The sequence below is a fragment of the Amborella trichopoda genome, chromosome 11 (assembly GCF_054954075.1).
Source record: "Amborella trichopoda isolate Santa Cruz 75 chromosome 11, AtrichopodaSantaCruz75HAP2 v2.0, whole genome shotgun sequence".
Classification (NCBI taxonomy): Eukaryota; Viridiplantae; Streptophyta; class Magnoliopsida; order Amborellales; family Amborellaceae; genus Amborella; species Amborella trichopoda.
In genome coordinates, this window is record NC_142346.1 from 12,755,811 (window position 1) to 12,779,046 (window position 23,236).

General features: G+C 33.8%; 1 protein-coding gene across 21 annotated transcripts in view; it reads left to right on the forward strand.

Moving 5' to 3' along the window:
* LOC18426939 (Sodium Bile acid symporter family) overlaps positions 1–23,236 on the forward strand; it is a 43,878-nt gene that overhangs the window by 18,407 nt on the left and 2,235 nt on the right. For 12 of the 21 annotated variants that reach the window (XR_002279721.2, XR_016044323.1, XR_002279720.2 and 9 more), the window contains 5 exons: positions 19,157–19,270; positions 19,893–19,914; positions 21,896–21,963; positions 22,293–22,378; positions 22,491–22,620. Coding sequence is in view for 9 of the 21 variants with exons in the window: in XM_088851791.1 (XP_088707917.1) it covers positions 19,157–19,270; positions 19,893–19,914; positions 21,896–21,963; positions 22,293–22,378; positions 22,491–22,620 (420 nt within the window). In the remaining 12 variants the exon portion in view is untranslated. Of the gene's footprint in view, positions 1–9,616; positions 9,713–19,156; positions 19,271–19,892; positions 19,998–21,895; positions 21,964–22,049; positions 22,122–22,282; positions 22,379–22,490; positions 22,621–23,236 lie in introns of those variants that run through there. The other 9 variants (XR_016044328.1, XR_016044324.1, XR_016044327.1 and 6 more) reach the window with 6 other exon arrangements.

Sequence of the window (23,236 nt, forward strand, 5' to 3'; positions counted from 1 at the left end):
ACCATTGGTTGAATCCAGTCTCTGTAATGGCCCCATCTATTTTAACTGTTTTTCAAACTTCTCGGTGGCCTTAACAGATCCAAATTTATTAAAAGTCTTGACCCTAAACCTTAAAACTCAAGGTTTTGATATGGACCTAGGTTCTCAAAACTTGGCGTTCGTTTACAGAATATGTTACAAAGTAATGAATACTTTGTGTCCAAATGCTAGACAAATGGATCTAAAAGGACAAACCATATTTTTCCAGATAAACATGGAAAAATCAAATCTAGTTGTACCAAAGTCAGTAGCATGGTCTCAGGTAAAACTACCGGAGTGATGGTCTTTACAATCTGAATCCCAGGTTAAAAACCCTGAAAATAGAGATCCTGAACAAATCATAGAATACTCTGATGGAGAAATAGAAATCAGTTTTCCATCTTTCAGAAGAACTACATTAAGGATTGGAGAATCAAGCATTAGGGATCCCCCTAGAAGCTCGACCTCTTCTGTCCCGCAGTCCGAATATGAAAGAATACCCACTCATAGGAGAACTATCATTGAAAGGCTTAACAGGACTCCAAATCAGGTTCAACAACCAGTCTATAGAGTGGACACTCCAGGTTCTTCTGAAATAGAAGAACAAGAACCAACACCCTCAGATCTTGACTTTGAAGTATGTGTTATTCAAAAAGAAGAATTCAAGATTGATAAAGAATGGATCAGAAATGATTTTTACTCTGAAGAAAATAGATTAATAAGAGAATGGTTCTTCAAAGAGTTTAAAGAACCTCTTTGAGATGCCTTTCATTTAAAATTTAATAGGTTTATGATGAAACACAAGGCAACTGTCAAATTTTTTAAATGGTTAAAATATATAGCAAAAGATCATGGAATAAAACTTCCAAAATTTGAGGTAAATATGGTTGAAAAATCTTTTCAAACCTTTCAAACCACTATAGGAGAAACAATTGAGTCCATGCATCCCCCTGAGACTAGTTTACAACCTAAGGGAGAAACGTTTGGGGAGAAAATTGAAATTAAAGCCTCACCTTTCAAAATAGGACCTAAAGAAAGTGACCATAATATGGTTAAGTTTGAAGGAATACCTCACATTATTGAACAAAATAATTATACAAATATTTTTCTCCAAATAATAGGAAAACAAACTACAAGAATAAAAAATGCAGTAAATAAGTTAAATCCAGCTGCAGAAACCAAAATGGTTGGTAAGCAAAAAGAAGCTGTCCTGTTCAAACCTCCTCCAACTATTGAGATAGGAAAATTTAGCTTACAAGGAATAAAGAAAAAAGAGGAAAATAGTGAATTAATAAATGAATTGGTTGAAAGATTAAAGATGTTGAATATCAATGAAAAGGGCCAGCCTTCCAAAACCAAGGAGGAAATGTTCAGGTCCTGCAAAGGGCACATGACAAAGAAATTTCGGATATGGAGAAAGCTTTTAAAACTGAAAGCTTAGAGATTATGGAAGAAAAGTGAGATCAGTGTCTCAAACTCGAATGTACTATCTTAGACTTACCCCAGTAGATCTACAGATAGAAGAAGATCTTATTCAGGAAAATCTATAGTAAATTGGAACATAGATGGCATGGTTGAGAATCAAATATTAGATTTCATGAAACACATGACCATGTATGCCACTGCCTGCAAGGCAAGTGGGAATCAAGACAATGAGATAGCCAAAGCCATAATATGTGGATTTACAAGATGGCTAATAGGCTGGTGGGATTTTCATATGAATGAGGAATCAAAAATCAAATATTAAATGCCTCAAAACAATGGATAGTCAAATGAAAATGGCCAAGATAATATAATAGGAGGAGGAGATGCATGTAATACGCTAATATATACAATCACCCTCCATTTTGTAGGAAGTACTACCTTGTTGGCAGCATGATCAGAAGATTTATTATCAAATCTAAGATGTCCAACGCTCTCATTATAAATGGTACAAAGATGTATTTTTCTCAAGATTATTATCAAGAGAAGATAATAAGTCAGACCATTGAAAAGAAAAATTTATAGCTGGTCTACCACACCTTTTTACAGAAAAGGTGAAAACAAGGCTTAAACATAAGCATGGTGGAATTATTCCTTATTCTCTGTATACCTTAGGTGAATTATCCTTCGAAATCTGTGCTGAAGGCTTGGCTGTATGTATAGATTTAAAACTTCGGAGACGGTTAGAGAAACAGAGAATCACGAGGAGAAAGGAATTAGGGGACTTCTGCGAATAGTTTTGATATAATACCCTACCCCCTTCAAAGCTTTTTCATAAAGAAAAACCTGAAACATTTAGAAAGAGAAAATTTAAACATTCTTCAAAAACAAAAGAAAAGTTTTTCAAAAAATTCTTACAAGATAAACCATCTTTTAAAAATAGGGGAAAAAGGAAAAACCCTGTCTGTTACAATTGTGGCAAAATAGGCCATTATAAAAATAAATGTGGAGTTAAAAGAAAAATTAACTCTTTGGAGATAGATGATAATATTAAAACTCAATTATTTGAAATACTCCAAATAAAAAATGAAACCTCTGATTCTTCTGATTCAGAAGATGAAATATTAATTGGGGAAATAAATGATGAGAATATCATTATCAGCAGTTCTGATTCAGACTCTGGTGATGAAGATAACCCAAAAAAGAAAACTGTCAATATGATTTTTACAAAGCAGTAATCGATATGAATGGGTTAAGTATCAATACCCTTACAAAAGAAGAAGATCTGATCGTAGACCTTATTGATAAAATATCAGATTCAGAGGCTAAAAGAGAAGCCTTAGTCCAATACATCAACATGTCTAAAACCCCATCAGGAAAAACCAAGTCTTCTCTTGTCCCAACAAAAGAAGATTATAGTTTCCATGACATTTTGAAAAGGGTACAAAATAAAACACAAATAGAAAAGGAACCTTCAATATCTGAGCTAAAATATGAAATCAATGAGGTTAGAAATGAGTTGATAGCTCTGACAGCAGGGGTTTAAATCCTAGAATTAACCCAACACCTTATCAATGAAGAATTTGAAGAGGAAAACATAGAAAGTGAATTTGATAATCTGGTAACTGAATATAATATTCCTTGACCACCCGAGATTGAAGATACCCTTCCTAAATCTGAAACCTCCAAAGCTGGTATGAATGTGATAGAAAAGGTTCAGGATTGTAAATACATAACCTAGTGGACGAAATAATAACCCAGAAATGGTTCACTAATATCAAAATTGTAGTTCAAAAGGAATATAGTTTCCAAACTACTGCCCTGATAGATTCAGGAGCTGATCTAAAGTGCATTAATGAACGATTAGTGCCAACTAAATATTTCAGCAAGACTACCCAAGTACTTAATACTGTCGATGGTAGCAAAATGCTTATTAATTATAAATTACCAGATGCTGCAGTATGCAATAATGGTGCTTGTTTCAAGTTCCCCTTCATAATGGTCAAAAGTTTAAGTCAACCAGTTATTCTCGAGACTCCCTTCTTAAACATGCTCTACCCAATTAAAATTAATGATACAGGGATAGAAGCCATTATTGAAGGGCATAAGGTTAAATTCACCTTTATTGATAAGCCTAGAATTCATGAAATCAATAACATTAAAAATAAGATTTCTTTTAAAGAAAAATTTCTTTATTATCTGAAAGAAGAAATAAAATACAAAAATGTGGAAGAAAAACTCTCTTCCTGAGATTCAAAATAAAGTCAAATCTCTGAAAATAGATATGGAAAGAAATATATGTGCTGATATCCCCAATGCTTTTTGGGACAGAAAGCAACATATAGTTGAACTTCCCTATAAACCAGATTTTCAAGAGGGAAAAATTCCTACTAAAGCAAGACCTATTCAAATGAATAATAGGTTACTCAAAATTTGTAAAAAGGAAGTAAAAGGATTATTGGACAAAAGACTTATCAGAAAAGCTCATCACCTTGGAGCTGTTCAGCCTTTTATGTGGAAAAGGCATCAAAAATAGAAAGAGGGGCTCCAAGATTAGTTATAAATTATAAACCACTCAACAAAGTTTTAAGACGGATCAGATACCCGATCTCAAACAAAAGAGACCTCTTAGATAGGCTGGCAAACACTTGTATATTTTCGAAATTTGATCTTAAATCAGGCTACTGGCAAATCCAGATTGTCGAAAAAGATAAATATAAAACTGCTTTTAATGTTCTATTTGGACAATTTGAATGGAACGTTATGCCTTTCGGATTAAAGAATGCACCATCCGAATTTCAAAATATCATGAATGAAATTTTTAATCTTTATACCAAATTCATGATTGTTTATATTGATGATGTACTTGTTTTCTCAGAATCAATTGATCAACATTAGAAACATTTAAGTACATTTGTAAAAGCAATAAAAAAATGCTGGCTTAGTGGTTTCTGCAAGAAATTATATATATATATATATATGCTTTGATACCAAAAGTAGCGGAAGGGAATACAAAGATGGTAGACAATAATAAAAGAGAGTAATAGACAAAAAACAGGGTGGTATGGGCTCCCTTTTATAGAAGAGGGAGGGCGAACTTCAAACGGTTTTAAATCCGCACCGACAAAGTAACGATAAGATTCGCACCGACAAAGTAGAAGTAAAAGTAAAAGCTGCGCTTTACATCAAGAAAAGTAAAAGATTCTTCTACAGTGTTTTGTCTGCAATAATGGTTTTTACTGTAGGGCTTTTTTGGGGACATGTGTCCTGAATAGTCTGGAGTCGTACCGCCCCTGATCTTTTCTTCAATTTATTGGGGAAAATATTCCCGTACAGTCGTCTCTGTTTGGAGGGTCACAGTTTTCTAAATCATTTTTTGATAAAGTGGGTGTTTGAACTTCATCTTCTTCAAGGGCAAAGAGTAGCCTTTTTCTAATCTCAGCTTTTGAAAGAGTTGGATTCTTTTGTTGCATTAGTGAAATGTATTCAGAGAATCCTATGTTAGATTGTGGCCAAAAATTTGGAATGGCTATCATTTAAATTTTCTCTGGCTCTAGAGAATCATTTTTGTAGGCATCCCACCATTTAATTGAAATCTGCCATTGTAGTTTTGGAATATAATCCCGCCGATCCAAATTATCTTCAGAAATTTTTAGGACCGTGTTAAAATCCATGGGACCTGATGTAAGGCCATAAAATATATGTTGTAGTCTCTTTTTAGACTATTCTTATTATAATTAGAGAATTTTCTTTGTGATACTTGCAAATTTTTAGGTAGTATCTGGCTTACTAATCCCCATAATAGGAACCAACTTTTAAAGCAATTTGGAAATTCTGCTGTTTCAGTTCTTTTAAACTGTACGTACCAGCTGTGTATGTTTAGTATTCTGGTAGGCAAATACTTCATCTCATGCCTTAATATATTCGAAATAATGATAGGATTTGATTTTAAATCCTTTGGTATTCAATGCCCTTGGTTTTAAAGGGTCGAGACCCCAGTCTATATAAGAAATGATTTTATGTATCTAAAATTTTTAATATGCTATTTTCAAGTCATTGTTTCTATAATGATGTACTTTTGACACCGACACGGTTTCCATTAATATTGTTTCATACCATTCTCTACATCTATCTCCCATATTTGGATGTAAATGGTGGCGTAAGTATAGAGTTGCTATTTCAATAGGGTCTGTTTCCCTGTGCTCATTTTCTATTATGATCAGCTGTATATATGCTGTTTCGTGAAATGGAGTTCTATTTTTGTTTGGATTATCGGTGCTCAAAGGGGATTGTTGGGGAGATATTTTAATCTCCTGAGCTTGCTTTCTTATTAAAGCATTTGGAGTATATGAGAAAGCCAGGGTTTTTCCTGAGTTGGAACAATTTGGAGTCGGGCATATTCTTGAGCTGAAACCTTTTGAAGCCAGGCATTTTCCTGAGCTTGGGACTATTTGAGGCCAGGATTTTTCCTGGGCTAGGGACTATGTCCATTGGGGAATGTTGGCTTCTCCTTCCCTCCCTGTAAATATTCTCGAGTCAAGAAGTCAAGAAGATAGTTATATTTTCTTTGAATATGTTCAACATCGGAATCAAAAGAAGAAAGAATTCCTGCCATCTGGCAAAAACTTGTTTTGCAACTAGAATTTTTACATCTTTTTCTGAAATGTCTTTGGCGGATTTGCAATCAGTTCGGATAAGAAATTTTTGTTAAGCAAATCACTTTGAAATTTTGTTACACAATGGATTATGCTAAAACTTCTTTTTTGATAGTATAATATTTCTGTTGAGCTGGGTTCCAAGCTTTAGATGTAAAGCGTATAAGTTGGTCATCATCTTGGATTTTTTGTTTAAGAATTCCTCCTAACCCAAGTTCAGAGGCATCTGTCTCAATTATTTTGAAAGCGGTAGGATCAGAAAGGGCTAAACAGGGTAATTCTTTGGCTTTAAGTTTTAATTTTTTAACTGCCATGGTGTGTTCATGAGTCCAATCAGGAAGGTTCCTTTTTAACCTTTGGAATAATGGTTTAGCATCCGAAGCCAAATCTTTATAAAAATTTGAGATGTAATTCAGACATCCTAGAAATTTTGTAATTCTTTTTTATCTTTAATGCTATCAGGAAATTTAGAAGCAAATTCGGTTGCCTTGTCAATAGGGATTATTCTTCCTTGAAAGATATTGTGTCCAAGAAACTTTATTTTAGTTTGAAAAAGGTTTATTCTCTTGGCTGAAACAACTAAACCTGCACTTTTTATGACTTTATAAAAGGTATTCGGATGTTTCCAATGCTGGTCAATATTTTCAGAATAAACAAGAAAATCGTCAATGTAAACAATAATAAATTTGGTATAAGGATTGAAAATTTCGTTCATAATATTATGAAATTCTGAAGGGGCATTTTTTATCCTGAAAGGCATCACATTCCATTCATAATGTCCGAAAGGGACATTAAATGCTGTTTTATACCTATCTTTTTCTATTATTTGGATTTGCCAGTATCCTGATTTCAAATCAAACTTTGAGAAAATACAGGCATTGACAAGTCTGTCTAAAAGATCCTTTTTATTTGGAATAGGATAATGGATCCACCTTAGTGTTTTATTTAAAGGCTTATAATTTATGACAAGTCGAGGTACTCCTCTTTCAATTTCTGAAGCTTTTTCCACATAGAAAGCTACACAGCTCCAAGGTGAAGAACTTTTCCTAATAAGGTTCTTATCAAGAAGTTCTTGTATAGGTCTGGCTTTAGTAGGATTTTTTTGATCATTAAAGCCAAGTTCATTAGGAAGTTCTATGATATGTTGCTTTCTATATCAAAAGGCATTAGGAATGTCAACACAAACTTCTCTTTCTAACATTTTTTTCGAAATTATTGATTTTACTTTGTATTTGAGGTAAAGTTAATTTTTCATTAATAATCTTATGTTTTACTTCTTTTAGATAGAATAGGAATTTCTCTTTAGTAGAGATTTTATTTTTAATGTTATTTATTTCATGGACTTTAGGTTTGTCAATGAAGTCAAATTTACTTCATGTCCTTTAATAACAACTTTTATCCCAGTGTTATCAATTTTGATGGGGTAAAGCATGTTTAGGAAATGAGTTCCAAGAATAACAGGTTGGCTTAAACCTTTGACCATTATCAAAGGAAATTTAAAACATGCACCATTGTTGCATACTGCTACATTAGACAGTTTGTAATTTATTATCATTTTACTACGATCAGCAGTATTTAATACCTGTGTTGTTTTGTTAAAATATTTGGTTGAAACTAAACCTTCATTTATGCAATTTAAATCTGCTCCTGAATCTATAAGAGCAGTGGTTTGAAAAGTGTATTATTTGTGCACCACTATTTTAACAATGGTAAACCATCTTTGGGTTATTACTTTATCAAGGAGGTTTACATATTTATAATCATGTAACTTTCTCAGCAAATTACAGTTATTTGAAGTTTGCGAATCATCTATCACTTTTGGGAGTGTATCTTCAATTTCGGGTGGTAAAAGATTGTGATTATAATCATGTATTAGATCATTAAATTCTTCTTCAGTATTCTCATTACCACTTACTTCTTTAGTGGCTATCATTTCTAGAATTTGTACTCTGCTTTTTAGAGTTATAAGTTCATTTCAAACTTCATTTATTTCATTTTTTAGATCAAGAATTGTAGGTTCTTTGTGGACTTGAATTTTAATTGAACTCTTTTTAGGATATCTGTAAAACTATAATCTTCTCTAGTAGGGACAAGAGAAGGTTTAGAAGAACTGGAGGGTTCTTTTGTCATATTGATATAATGCATTAAGGCTTTTCCTTTAGGCTCGGGATCACTTATTTTATCAATTAAATCAATGATAAGATTTTCTTCTTTTGTGAGTGTATTTAAGAAATCACAATGACACTCTCTATTAGTCTTTTCTTCAGAATTTGTTTTAGAGTCTGAGCTTGAAAAAATTAGATCTTCATCGTTTATTTCTCCGATAAGTAAATCTTCATTAGAGTCAGAAGATTCATCAGACTCATCCCCTTTAATTAATAAAATATCGAACAACTGCTTTTTGATCTCGAGGTCTATTTCATGAGCATTTATTTTCTTTTTTATTCTACATTTATTTTATAATGTCCTACTTTCCCACAGTTGTAATAAACTGGTATCTTTCTTTTCCCCTTTTGTTTAGAAGAGTGATCATGTAGGAATTTTTGGGAAAAATATTTTTCTTTTCTCTCTTATAATTAGTCTTAGATTTTCTAGAGTCTCTATATTTTTGTTTGTGAGTAGGCTTGGAAGTTGGTAAAGTATTAAACCCAAATTGCTCACAAAAGTCTCCTAATTCCTTTCTCCCAGTCATTCTTTGCTTTTCTAATTGTCTCTTCAATTTCATGTCTGTGCATAATGCAAGACCTTCAGCACAGATTTCTTCTGAGAGTTCTCCAAGGGTATATAAGGAATGGGGAATAATTCCTCCATGCTTATTTTTTAATCTTATTTTAACCTTTTTAGCAAATAGATTAGGAAGTCCAGCAATGAATTTTTCTTTCCAATGATCAGCTTTATTGTCTTCTCTGGATAGTAGTCTGGAGTAAAATACACCCTTAGTTACTAAATTTTCCAGGACCTGTCTTGGTCCGACCTCAGTTTTTATATTATATTGTTTAACAACATTTAGAATTGGATCTGTGGCTTCCTCATCCATGTGGAAATCCCACCATCCTCTAAGCCATACGGTAAATCCACATATAATGGCTTTAGAAATTCGTGGTCTTTATTCCCACTTGCTTTACATGCGGTGGCATACATGGTCATATGTTTCATTAGATCAAGAATCTGATTTTTAGACATCTCATCTATATTTCAATTTACTTTGGATCTTCCTGAATAAGAAACTGAACGGGCAATTAGATCTTCCTTTATCTGAAGATCTATAGGAGTTGGTCTAGGATAATACATTCTGGTTGGTGCAACCGATCTAGTTTTCTCCCATAATCAAGTCTATTAATCTTTAAGCTTTCTGGTTTAAAAGCTTTTTCTATTGCAGATATCTCCCGAGTTGAAAAACTTATGTCTTCTTGAAGGACTTGCACATCACTTGTCTTCCCTTTTATATCTAATTTTTAAAGTCGTTTTACCAATTCATTTACTAATTCATTATTATCCTCTATCTTTTTGATTCCTTGCAGGTTGAATTTTCCCGTCGCAATATTAGGCAGTGGTTTGAATAAAACTGCCCCATTTTCTTTTTCTTCTTTCTTCTCATGCTGTTGAGGTTTTATTGTGTTTAAGACATTTTCTATCCTATTAGTTTGTTTTCCTATGGTCTGTAGGAAGAGATTTGTATAATTATTTTGCTCTATTATGTGGAGTATGGTTTCAATTTTAGCCATCTGGTTCTCATAATTTTTTGGTCCAATTTTGAAAGGTGAAGCTTTTATTTCTTGTTTTTCTCCTTTCAACTGTAAGCTAGCTTTTTGGACAAGACCAATATGGAGATAGTTAAAGCCCCTTTTAATATGATATTTAATCATTCTTGTAGATAAGAGTTGGAAGCTATCTTGGTTTTCCATAACAGAAAGAGTTTCTTCAATGGTTTTTATTGAAAAACTACTCTTAAATTCAAAAGTTCCTTCTTTATATATATACTAAAATACATCCTATTTTAGATTGGATTAGCCCTATGAGCCCAACGTCCCAGATTGTCCGTTAGTGTTTGAATTTTAGTTTTTTTTTTTACAAATCCAAATCATTTGAAATTTTAGACGTGTGTTCATAAAAAATAGGTGAATCTTAGAAAAATATCAAAAAAATATTTTATATGAAATAAATTGACCAAAATAGCCCCAAAAAGGGGGGTATTTTGGTAATTTTTTTCACAATTAATTTTTTTTATATTTTTATTAAGTGTGCCTTGATGAGAAGAACACGCACCTAAAATTTTAAGTGATTCGGATTTGTAGAAAAAAAAAAAAATTCAAGCACTACTGGACATTCGTGATTGTCAGATCGGCTCAGATTTAATCTGGGTCGTTGGGCTCATATATTCATATGAGCTAGTGGGCTAATGCCATCTTTTCTCTCTCTCTCTCTCTCTCTCTATATATATATATATATATATATATATATATATATATAGTAATGATCCTATGAGACCCTCCCACACCCATTTGTGTAGGACCCCAAAGGATCACCATCAAATTTGGCACATATCTCTAGAAATGTCAAGTCACGCACCCATGTGATAACTTTTATAGTTATCTGTGCCAAATTTAATGGTGATCCTTTGGGGTCCTACACACATAGGTGTCGGAGGGTCTCATAGGATCATTACTCTCTCTCTCTCTCTCTATATATATATATATATGAAGATGCTAGGGTGAGTCCACTAGCTGATGGAATAGTATAACCGCAATGACCTTGATTGAATCTAGGCTGATCTGACGGTCATGATTGTATATCGGTAATATAATTTTAATATTTTTTATATAAGTCTAAATAGCATGAAATTTGGAGCATAAACTCTTCTCATCAAGGCGTACCTAATAAAAAAATTCAGATAACATAAATTGACCAAAATACCTCAGAACTTTTCAGGCGTATTTTGGTCAATTTAATTTATGCGACTTATTTTTTTGATATTTTTATTAGATTCGATTATTCTTATAGAATAGACTCTCCAAATTTCAAGTAATTTAGATTTGTAGAAAAAAAAGTAAAATTCAATTACGAAATACAATTGTGATCATTGGATCGGTCCAGATTCAATCTGAGCTGTTGGGCTTACACTGTTCCATGAGCCCATGAGCTGACATGTACTTTTTCCATATATATATATATATATGTATATATATATATTTGTGTTTACTAATTATAGTGATACTACAATTTTTGTTTTCTATTACTGATGTGACTTGCATTTTGAGGTAGTTATTTCCACAAAAATAGTATCAATTATGTTATTAGGTCTATAATTTGTATTTATGGGTAATTATTATTCTGTTTTTCCTATTTTTTGTATTTACAATTATATCATCCACTAATATGAATACAATTATATCATTCACTAATATCAATTAAATTTTTTTACATAAAATATAATAATTTTTTTTAAAAATAAAAAACATAGAACATTAATGATTTCCAATATATGAAAGAATTTACATAAGATGGAAAGCTACATTTTTTATGTTACATTCAACCGCTCACTAAATAGGAAAAAGTTTTAATTGAATTATGAAAGAAACTTTATAGTATAATATATGTAAATGGTAATAGGGAAAAAAAAAAAAACTCATGTGGACCTCAAGATAAATCTACGTAATGAAATCTCAAAAATTGAAAAAACAATTAAAAAAACATGAACCAAAAAATTCTCTAGATAGCTTGAATATTACGCTAAATTTTAATTTTAAAATAAGATATATTAAAATAAAATAAAATATTAATACGTGCTACCGTTGAAACTATAAGCGTAGTTCTTAACCGATAACTTTGTATTTTATTGAATTACATAACTAAGCACCAAAATACTACCTAAACATAAAAATCAACAAAATAATTAAAAAAGAAAAAAAATCATTTCAATACTAATAAATAGATCAAGAATAATGGAAGTTCAGTACTAAAAGTAAAACGCTAACATATGAACATATGCCTTGTATGAGTGTTACTTCTTATGAAAAAAGCATAGACATGACAAGCACTTGAAAATAGATGAAATTATTGACTAAAAATAGTTACTCATTAGAGTTCTAGAGGGCCTCAAAGCCAAGGGAATTGATGGATTCAATATTTGTTCACTGTTAGCTTGCATAAACCACCGTGAGAGAGAGAAAGAGAGAGAGAGAGAGAGAGAGAGAGATGAGGGAATAAAAAGATATAGAGAGATATTCAAGGAAACAAAAAGCCGTAAATAGGATTATCTAGTGAGAGTATGGGGAAGAAGAGAGAAGAGAAAATTGTGGGGGGAGTTATTAGGAACGTTTTGAAAAACCGTAGAGAGGAGAGAAATTTAAATGTTTAGAAACGTGCGGGAGTTATTAGAAATGTTTAGAAACGTGCGAGAGATTTATTAGGAAAGAGTAGAGAGGGTAGGGGGTGTAGGAAAGGGAGAGAAATTTATTACGAAAAAGAGTTGGTGATAGTATGGGGGAGGAGAGAGAAGAGAAAATCATGGGTGAAGGGGAGTTATTAGGAAATAGAAGCTATGAAAGAGAGGGAGAGGAAACACGTGGCACAATAATGGGGGGGAAGTTATTTGGAAAGAGAAGTTATGAAAGGGAAAGAAAGGAGCTACATGAGAGTATGGGGAAGATTTTAGGAAAGAGGGTGAGAGAGTTGGAGAAACCGTAGAGAGGGAGAGAGTTTTGAAATTTAAAGTGTTGAGGGGGAGAGATTTTAGGAAAGCGGGAGAGAGAAATAGAGAAACGGTAGGAGGGAGAGAGATTTGGAATATTGATAGATATGAGGGAGAGATTTTTAGAAAGAGGGAGTGAGAGTAACAAAAACTGTAAAGAGGGATAAAGTTTTAAAATTTAAAGTGTTAATAAATATGATGAGAGAGATTTGATAAAAGATATAATATAAGAAATTTTAAATGAGGGAGATATTTTAGGAAAGAGGGAGAGATAGAAATAGAGAAACCATGTAGAGGGAGAGAGTGGGAGAGAGATTTTAGGAATGAGGAAGGGAGAAAAATAGAGAAATCGTAGCAGGGAGAGAGATTATAGGAAAGAAGTAAAACCTATAGAGAGAGGACACGTGTCGAAAAAAATAAAAGGGGTTTGGTAGAAAGATTTGAGGAAAAATATAATATAAGAGATTCTAAACGAGGGAGAGAGATTTTAGGAAAGATTGGGGTGAGAAATAGAGAAACTCTAGAGAGGGAGAGAGTGGGAGAGAGATATTAAGCGAGAGAGTGAACCCATTAATTGTGGGTAGACGTTCCCAAATATATCGAATTTGGATTCCGGCGAGGATTAAATCTTGATTAAAAAATAAATAAATTCAAGGCATAAAAAAAAAAAAAAAACAATTCCAAGTACATAATATCCATTGTCTATGATGGTTGTGCACTTTCTAAAGGAAATTGGAGTAGAAATCTTCCTTCGAATGGTTCTAATAGTTGTAGGTTTTCATTATTTTTATAATTGGTAAATACAATACATACGATTAAAAGTAAAACTATGGCGTAGGCATAATCCTATTTTGTCTTTATAATAATGAAGTCAAAATCACAATTTAGAAATACTTATCTTTTGTATATAATGACCATGAGTTCAATAGTCAACACAATCACTTCGAAATTTGGGAAACTTTCTAATAAGAGACATCCAATATAGGTTCTGAAGTTGATAAGGCTCAAGATGTGCTTGGGGCTTCCTTCTCCATAAAAATGAAATCTCAATTCCTGATAGGGGTTGTCAAACGCATTCTACAGTCCTTATTATTGTAAGTCTCAATCATAAACCGGCATGGATCTCTGATCCATATACTTTAGAAACTTGATTCCAAATATGTTTGAATAACGATTCAAAACAACAACATATCTTTGTTTTACATATGTCAAAAACTCGATTCCATGGATGTCGGAAACTCGATTCTGCATAATAAAGAATCTTTACACCTGGAGTGTCAATTCCAGGGAGATGGGAATCTTGATTCCAAGGAGGATAGAATCTCGATTCTATATGTAGATGAAACTTGAATCTACTTTGGTCGAAACATGATTCTCAAAAGCTAGGAATCTTGTTCCTCGTGATTCTTATTATACGGTCAATGATTCCTAAGACAAGAATCTTCTACCCGGAGGCGATTCTGCGATTTTGGTTCCTAAAACGATTCGGGTTCCCAGGCGTTTCCAACAACTATGATCTTTCCTCTCTCTCCCTGAACTCCTTTATTTTTTTCGCCATGTGTCCTCTCTACAGTTTTTACTTCATTCCTATAATCTCTCTCCTTAATATGATTTCTCTATTTCTCTCTCCCTCTTTTCTAAAAGGAAAAAGTTTATATAGAGCCGAGGCTCTAAACAATCAAATTTGAACCTATCTCAAAAATTTCACTAGAAAAGGTTGTTTTGATGTTCAAATACCTTCAAATTGATCATCTCGACATCAATAAGCATGCACATGAGAAAAAAATGGATTCAAGTTTTGGAAATAGTGTATTTTGTAATGCAATTTTGGACCGTCAATTTTCAAGTTTTTATAGATTTGTCCATCTGCACTATTTTTGAAGCTTTAAGCTTTATAAATAAATATAAAAAGATATTTTAAGGCTATTACAAAGATTCCAATATTGAAACCACATTTTTTGATACTATTTGAAGGTAGGCTCTAATTTGATTGTTTAGAGCCTAGGCTCTATACAAATTGCACCCTTTATAAAATCTCTCTCCCACTCTCCCCTCTCTTAAGTTTCTCTATTTCTCTCTCCCCCTCTTTCCTAAAACCTCTTTCCCTATCTACGGTTTCTCATTTCCTTCGAAAAAAGACTTGTTTTTCAAATATTTAATTGGTTTTCAAAAGTTTTCCGGCTCTCCCTGGTGGCACTAGTTTAAGCTGCCAACCAAAATCTCAATTCAGAAGAACGTGAAACTCATGCGACGTAAAAGAGTCGGGACTGGAAAATGTCAAACCCGTTCGACGGAAAAGAGTCGGGGTAGGTAGAAAACCGTCAATCGTTGCATGACGTTAACTGCTTAGAGGGCTTTATGGTTGCAGGAGCTAAAACGACTAATTAAAAATTTATTTTCAAAATGCCTCTCTTTTCAAATTTTCACTATATGTCTTGTGTTTTAAAAAACGTTAATTTCTTTTTTAAAATCGTAACCTGTCCAAGCTCCAGGTTCTATTTCAAACCCGTCCCTATTTTCAAAATTTCTAAAAATAATTTCTAAGACAAAGGAGTTTCGATACCCGTGCATGATGTAACTGCGTTGCTGCCTCATCTCTCTCTTCAGAATTGACTGAGTGACCATTTCCCAATAGGACAAGCCTTTTGAAAACCTTAGAATGTTTAAAAGAAATCAAGGAAAATGCCAAATTTAAAGATTTAAAATTGAAAACCCTTAAAGTGAAGTGTCATGGCCAGAAAATCCATCTCGAGCTTCAAGCTTGTGTTACTCATTGATATCTCACGTTGAAAACTCTAGGATGAAAATGCCTTTAGTGGGTGAGCGAGGAGCACAATGTCTTGGAGTGTGTGCCATTTGACCACGAAACGTTAGGATAAATTTAAAATGTTTTCAGTATCTTTGCCACTCACCTGTCCCTTGAAGGGCAAGGAGCGTCAAAGAGTGTCTACTTCTTTGCCGCTCACCGGTCCCTCGAAGAACAGGTGGTGCCAAAGAGGGGCAACTGTAGACACCCCATTTTAAAACTGGCAAATTCTGTAGTATTCTTGAACCCTTAGGATCCCACTATTCCATAGAATCGTTAAACCATAGACTGCCATAGTCCATTGGTCCCTGTCCCATAGTCCTAGATCTTGCAGACCACTATTTTTAGTAGAAAATCAATCAAAAATAGCAAAACAACTTATTTTGACTTGATTTTTGGCAAGCAGTATCACATAAGCCCATAGATCACCCGAAAGTGGAATCTGCCAATTCTAAGCAGATTTGGTCTGCCGCACAGCCCCGACTGCCCCAAAAATGGCAGTTTTCGCAGCCAGCTGTTGAACGTCTTCGTGATGTCAACCTGACCTGTTCCAAGTGCTTCAACCATCGACTAGCGGTTAGTCTACCGGACAATTTTTTAATGAATTCATTGAACTTGGACATAATTTTTCTTTGGCCACTAAAACGACAGTTCGGGCTGGCAAATCCATTTGAAATTGGTAGTTATCCATTCCAGCCGATTCTCAACCTTTAAAAGATCATTTCTGGATCATTCCTAGGGTTAGACTTTGAAAACCTTAAGCGTCCTGACAATTTTTATGCCTCAAACTCTTTAGACTTGAGTAATCAGAGAGACATCTTAAGCTCAGGGAGACCTGTCGACACCTTGAGCCTTTGAAATATCAGAGAGAAAACCCTGTGCGCAAACCCTAGATGTAGGCAAGGCTTAGCAAACTTAGTCCATTAAATCTGTAACCTTCAAAGTTTGTATCCAAGATAACCATTGAACCAAGCCAAGGCTTGGTCAACATTGAAGAGAGACACAGAGGATCCACAACAGAAATTACAGCCGCGTTCTTGATACGGGCGAGGTCTCGAAGCCTCGGCTTTACCGGGTCAACTGGCTTGGCCAGGTATTCTTTTATTCTATTTTCCTCTACTTTCAATTATTTTTTGTCAGATCTAGGATTTCATTTGCATTTTGGTTAATATTTTTTTTTTTTGGATTAAAGTTGGATTTGCCACTGATCTAAGAGACGATCTGTTCGTCTTTGAACAGATCTGACCTTAGATTAGCATTCGATTGACCCCCATTCTCTATCACTCTTAAATATCGAGTTTGTGGTTCATATTTGAGAGATCTTCAGTCGAAGATCGCTCTGATTTGCATCGTGAACAGTTTGCAAAGTTTGATGAAGATCTCCATACCACTCATATTAGGTCATAGCCTAGTCTAGTCTCGGTTAAGGTTCTTCAGAATAGGTTCTAGCCTAGTCTAGCTTAAAGTTCTTTTGAATGGTAGTCCTAGTCCTAGCCTAGCCTAGTCTAGTCTAGGTTAACCTTAAGTTTGACTAGGTTAGGTTTGCATTGAGATCTTCAGTTGAAGATCTCTCTTATTTGCCCCACGGTAGGCGCCAAACTGTTCACGATGCAAATCAGAGCGACCTTCGACTGAAGATCTCTTGGATCTGAACCACAGATTCGTTATTTAAGCGTGATAGAGAGTGGGGGTCAATGTAATTCTAATCTGTCAGATCTGTTCAAAGGAGAACGTATATTCTTTTAGATTAGTGGAAGAGCCAGCTTTTTGATCTAAAAGAACGAAATACTAACTGAAATGCGAATAAAATCGTAGATCTAACAAAAATAACTGAAAGTAAAGGAAAAGAGGATAAAATAATACTTGGTCGGACCAGCTGGCCCAGGTCTCGAGTCTTCGATGCCTTGCCCGTATATCCGTGGCTGTAATTTCTACTGTAGATCCTCCGTGTCTCTCTTCAATATTGACCTAGCGTTGGCTTGGTTGAATGGTTATCTTGGATCTAAAGTTTGAAGGTTTTAGGTTTAATGAACTAGATTTGCTAAGGCTTGCTTAGACCTAGGGTTTGCTCACAGGGTTTTCTCTCTGGTCTCTCAAAGGCTTAGGGTTTCTACAGGTCTCTCTTAGCTTAAAATGGTCTATCTGATTTCTCAAGTCTAAAGAGTTTGAGGTATATAGAGTCTCAGGAAGCTTAAGGTTTTCAAAGTCGAACCCTAGGAATGATCCTGAAGTGATCTTTTAAAGACTGAGAATCGGTTGGAATGGGTAACTACCAATTTCAAATGTATTTGCCAACCTAAACTGCCGTTTTAGTGGCCAAAGGATGGTGCTGCCCAGACAAATTATGTCCAGGTTTAGTGAGTTCATTAAAAAATGGTCCACGATGGGTTGGCATGTGGAAACTGCCATTTTTGGGCAATCGGGGCCCAAACCAAATTTGCTCAGAATTGGCGGATACCACTTTCAGGGTGATCTATGGGCTTATGTGATATTGCCTGCCAAAAATCGGGTCAAAATAAGTTTTGCTATTTTCGGTTGATTTTCTACTAAAAATAGAGGTTCTGCGGGATCCTGGACTATGGGACAGGGACCTATGGACTATGGTGGTCTATGGTTCAGGGGTTCTACAGAATAGTGTTATCTTAAGGGTTCAAGAATACCACAGAATTTACCAGTTTTAAAATGGAGTGTCTATAATTTTATGTAAAAAAAATAATTGATATTAGTGGATGATATAATTGTATTTATATTAGTCCGTGATATAATTGTAGTTACAAAAAATAGGAAAAACAGAATAATAATTAACTATAATTGAATGTTCTTTTAAAATATCATTTCAAGATAAAAATTTATTTCCATAATTAACAATTAATTTCACATGCAACACACATGCATATCACTAGTATAATTGATATACGACTTTTTCAAAAAGACAACCTTTTGAGTTTGACACCTAAATTTTGACCAGTTTCTGGTATAGGTTTCTTGAAAAGAGTAATTTGAACTATTGAATGTTACGGGACCAGTTGAATGTTTTGGTCAGTGTCTCTGATTATTTGTACATATGAAAATGTTTGTTGTTCCATGAAAATAATATTTAGCAAATTCCCTCTTACTTAATTGTGTGGGGCAAAATTCAAATGACATACTTGTAGCCATTGAGACAATTTTCTTCAACTATGCAGTAGAGACATTGGATTTATCATCGATCAATTCTAAAAATCATGGATAGTGATGCTTGTTTTATTAAAGCATGTCATTATATAGTACAACATCTAATGTGTTGAAAATTTTGTTTAGCCGATGCCTTTTGAAATATAAATCCTATATATAATTTAAAAAGTGGTAATGCTTTGATAATATAAAAGAATCAAATCCAACCTCTCTAAATTTCATTTGATGGTTTCCTCACTTGTGCATCAAAAACTTTGTAGGATTGGAAAAAATCATTCCATATATACAAATTTTATTTTGATATTCTTTGTTTTGATGGATTTCTTCTCTTTTCCCTGAGAAGAATTTTCATTTTTGGAAACTATACTAAAACTATGTTATACATTTTAGGTTCCTTTATTTCTCTCAAGATTGGTTGCTAAAGGAGTTGGAATTTCGGTTCCTATTAAAGAACTGCTGATGAGCCTTGTTGTTACTCTTTTGGGTCCTTTAATTTTGGGGCAGGTATAATAATCTACTTCATTTGTCATAGAAGTATCTATTGTTTCTTTGACACATTTATGATTTTTTCTTAGATACGGCATGATAAAGATTCCATAATTATGTATTTTTTTATTTTTTCTTATTCTAACATAGAACTTAAATCTAACTAATTATAAAAATAATGTTCAAGGAGTAAATGGATTTTATTATTAAAAGTTTCTTTATTGGGAGGTGGAATGGTCAAAAAATTAGTTTTGTTTTGGTTGAGTCACATAATATTATCATAGAGCAATATGTCACATATTGCATAAGTGGACAGGCATTCATCTGTAACACATCTATGCCTGATCCTGCACAGGCAGATCATGCATTATATCTATTTGTACTGTATTTTCATAATCATATAATTTTTTTTTGACAATATAATTTTGGAGGAAATTCATCAAAATATTTGAAATTTGTTTTTTCTCAACAATGTTTTTCCTTGTAATACAATTTATGTGGACATCGATGCAGAGAGTTTGTTTGACAAAGTCGAATTGGAGACCTAAAAATCATTTTACCTCTGCTTTTTTATCTATTTAAAATATGTAGTTTGTAGTTATTTCTTTCTTGACTCATACATATTTTTTCTTTTTGGCAGGGTTTGCGATTTGCGTTCCGTAGTGAGTGCATATTACTTGATTATATTATGTTCTAATTGTTCTTCTGGATGCGTGATTCCTAGCTTTTGATTCTTATTTAAAAAGTAAGGTGTGATGCAATCTTTGTTAAAAAAAAATACTATGGTGTATCTTTGTTTTTATTTATCATTCAATTAAGAGGTGTGAATTCAGGAGTTACAAATGCGCTTATCAAGCAGAGTATGTGTTTAATGTTATGTCCCTTATGATCTTTTTCTTCTAGGTGCTTCTGGCCATTTTTCCAGAGCTAATATTTAGTTGTTTTAGTTATCTGCTTCAAGATTGTTGTCAGTTACATGAGGCCGTTTTGGCAGAGTGACTATCATCCAAATTTATATCATACTATAACTGATGTTAACACTAAGGCCTGTCACACGTAACACCTTTTTTTAATCCAAACTTGCTTGGTATCATTGTTAGAATTATGATAATGTTTTTGACCTGTGGTATTATGACGCTTAAGGAATTCGACAAATTCTGGGGGCCATGAATAGTTTGATCACATATACTGATTATTCTTAGAAGAATCAAGGATGGTAAACGAAGAGGCATGACCTACTTTTTTCGGGATGCTTGTTACAGATTGCAGCTCTCGCATCTGCAGTTTTACCCCGACTAAACTTTAGTCCATACTTATGGGCTTGTGACTTCAGATTATAGTCAATTAAAGACTTTATAACATTCGAGAGTATATTGATGCATCAAAATGTTGAATGCAGGGCCTAATGATGTTTGAGAGTATATTGATGCATCAAAAATTTGAATGCAGGACCTATTGGATCATTAGGTTTTTAACACGTGTTTGTGAAAAGGTTATTGGGATAATTTTTTGAACATGAGAAGGGATATCTCTATCAAGGACAGTTACGTCTTGCTTTGGCTTAGTTGCTTCTCGGGTTATACTCTTGCTTGCATATGCAACTTCATGTGGAGATAAATGACATTCTGTTTCTGAGTGAATATCATATCTTGATGTCTTAGAACTTCTTCACTATTGCTTTTAATCACTAAATATCTTCAACACCTTTTTTATAGCATAATCAAAAGGGTTTACATGTATTGTTTCCAAAAGATAGTGAGAGTAAACCTTTTTATATATCATTGTAGAAAAGCTCAATTCATACCCTATGTTTTAAAGATTTTAAGAATGGTTTTTGAAACTTATCTCTATCTAATAGGGGATTGTTTGTGAGGTTCTTCCATTTATGTGAATCTAAAATGTGGGACTACCATACACTTGCTTGTAATTGAGGGTTTTGTACTTTCAGGTGCATTATTTATTGGTAAGTGATAACATTCATTTTGTGTTTTATGACATTACATATTTTTTGTGATATCGTAGTATGATTATTTCATTTAAAATAGTTGGCACTTGCACTTTTCACTTATGGTGGTGCTATATTCATTGTTAATTGAAAGCAAGAAACCTTTTTGGTTTAGGAATCTTTTTCTTCTGATTATAATACAAAGCTAGTTTTAGGCTAATTCTCAATGAGTTTGGTTATGCTAGTACTGTAATTGAGATTTGCTATTTCCGGTTCTTATTGATGTTGGTTTTCTTGTTGGATCTGTTCTCTTATAGTGGATATTTAAGATGGCTATAAGAAACCATCAGCAAACCATTTACCCATTAAAAATTTGCATTCATTTGTGTTTCTTTAAGCTCAAATAAAAAACACACAAATGGTTTTTATATCATTAAAAGAGGATGCATTTGTTGATCCTGATGCATTAGTTCTGACACACTTGGTGTTGCTTGTCTGTCTATGGAAGTTGTGGTCTTGTACTGCTATATTGGAAAGCAATATTATGTTTGTGCAAAAGAATGTTTGTCATCTGTTTGATGTCTATGGGCTTGAAGTTTTTAATGCTTTTTATCTAGAAAGTGATGTCTATTTCTTGCTATTCCTTCGATCCATTGGGCATATAATTCATATATATATGAGTGATGCTGGCCTTCCAGGTGTTGCAGAGTACGTGGATAATAATCGTCGATTTTTCTCCATGATGAATTCTGTCATCCTTAGCCTGGTGTGTTTTGCACGACTTTCACTTTTAACTTTGGTTCCTAAACGGTTGAACTAAAGTAATGCATTGACTGCATTGTGTTTCTCCAGTGCCTACTTTGGCTTTACATGCATATCATTTCTACATCACTGCATCGACTTTATCAAGCTTTAGCATGATAGGTATTGCAGAGAGCTTTGATGTACTGTTTTTTGATCAATGTATTCAAACTTTTTTCAAACTTTCGACTTTTGATGATATAGAGTTTACGCATTTTTTCAAACTTTCAACTTCTCTTTCTAGGTTTTTCTTTTTTGCCCTTTTCAAGTCGTCATTTTTGTAGTGGAGTTCAGGTACCCTGGATTCAAGTAAGCAGATCAAGGTCGCTGCTGTTGCTGGTTAGACCTGCAGTTTTCCTTATAGCCATAGGGCTGGCAACGTGAGTATTATAACCTTTACTGAGAGCCTCTCCAATTTGATGACTTAGTCTTTTTGGGGAAATATCAAAACAGTGTCTGATTAAATTATTGAACTATCTTCATATGTTACAGGTTTCTTCATGTCGCCTTTTTGACCTGGAATAGCGTTGCAATACAGTGCCTAAAGGTTGTCTCTGGGGGCAGAGCATCAGTTTTTGAGAAGAAAGAGAATGCTCGTGCTGTCACACTTGTTGCCAGTCAGGTAAATTGGTAACTAATTTTGTACAAGACTGAAACATTGAATAACTTGTTTGGAAACGTCTTATTGTGTACTGATTGAATGGTCATTTTGGCGGATGCCTATCCCCAATTTGAGCATGATGAGAAGGTTCTGTGGCTTGGCATATTACTGTATTCTTGTTGTTTGCATAAAACATTAGAGATTGACTGCTTGACTTCAATGTTTTTCTTACATGGCTAAAATGAACCCTAGAATAATTATGAACTGGACACGTAATAATTGCCTAGATATGTGCGAAGATTTGCCTCTTAAGAACAACTACTTTCTATATTTAGGACATGACTGGTGTCTATTTCTCATCACCCCAGATTTCTGAGTTTCTACTTTGGTTTTTCAGAATTTAATAGAAATGGATTTCATGTTCTGGATAGAAAACTCTGAAAACCCTGCAATCTTAGAAAATACAAGCTTGGGCTTGGCTATCTACTGTGTAGATCATTTTGATCGACACGTATTCAGGCTTGGACACACTAGGCTCCTGAGTGCAAGTCAGCTGTTCGACACTTCTACTTGGACAAGTCTCTGTGGAAAAATACACTAGGACCGGCGAGACTTACCCAACTCTCATGGTTTCTTA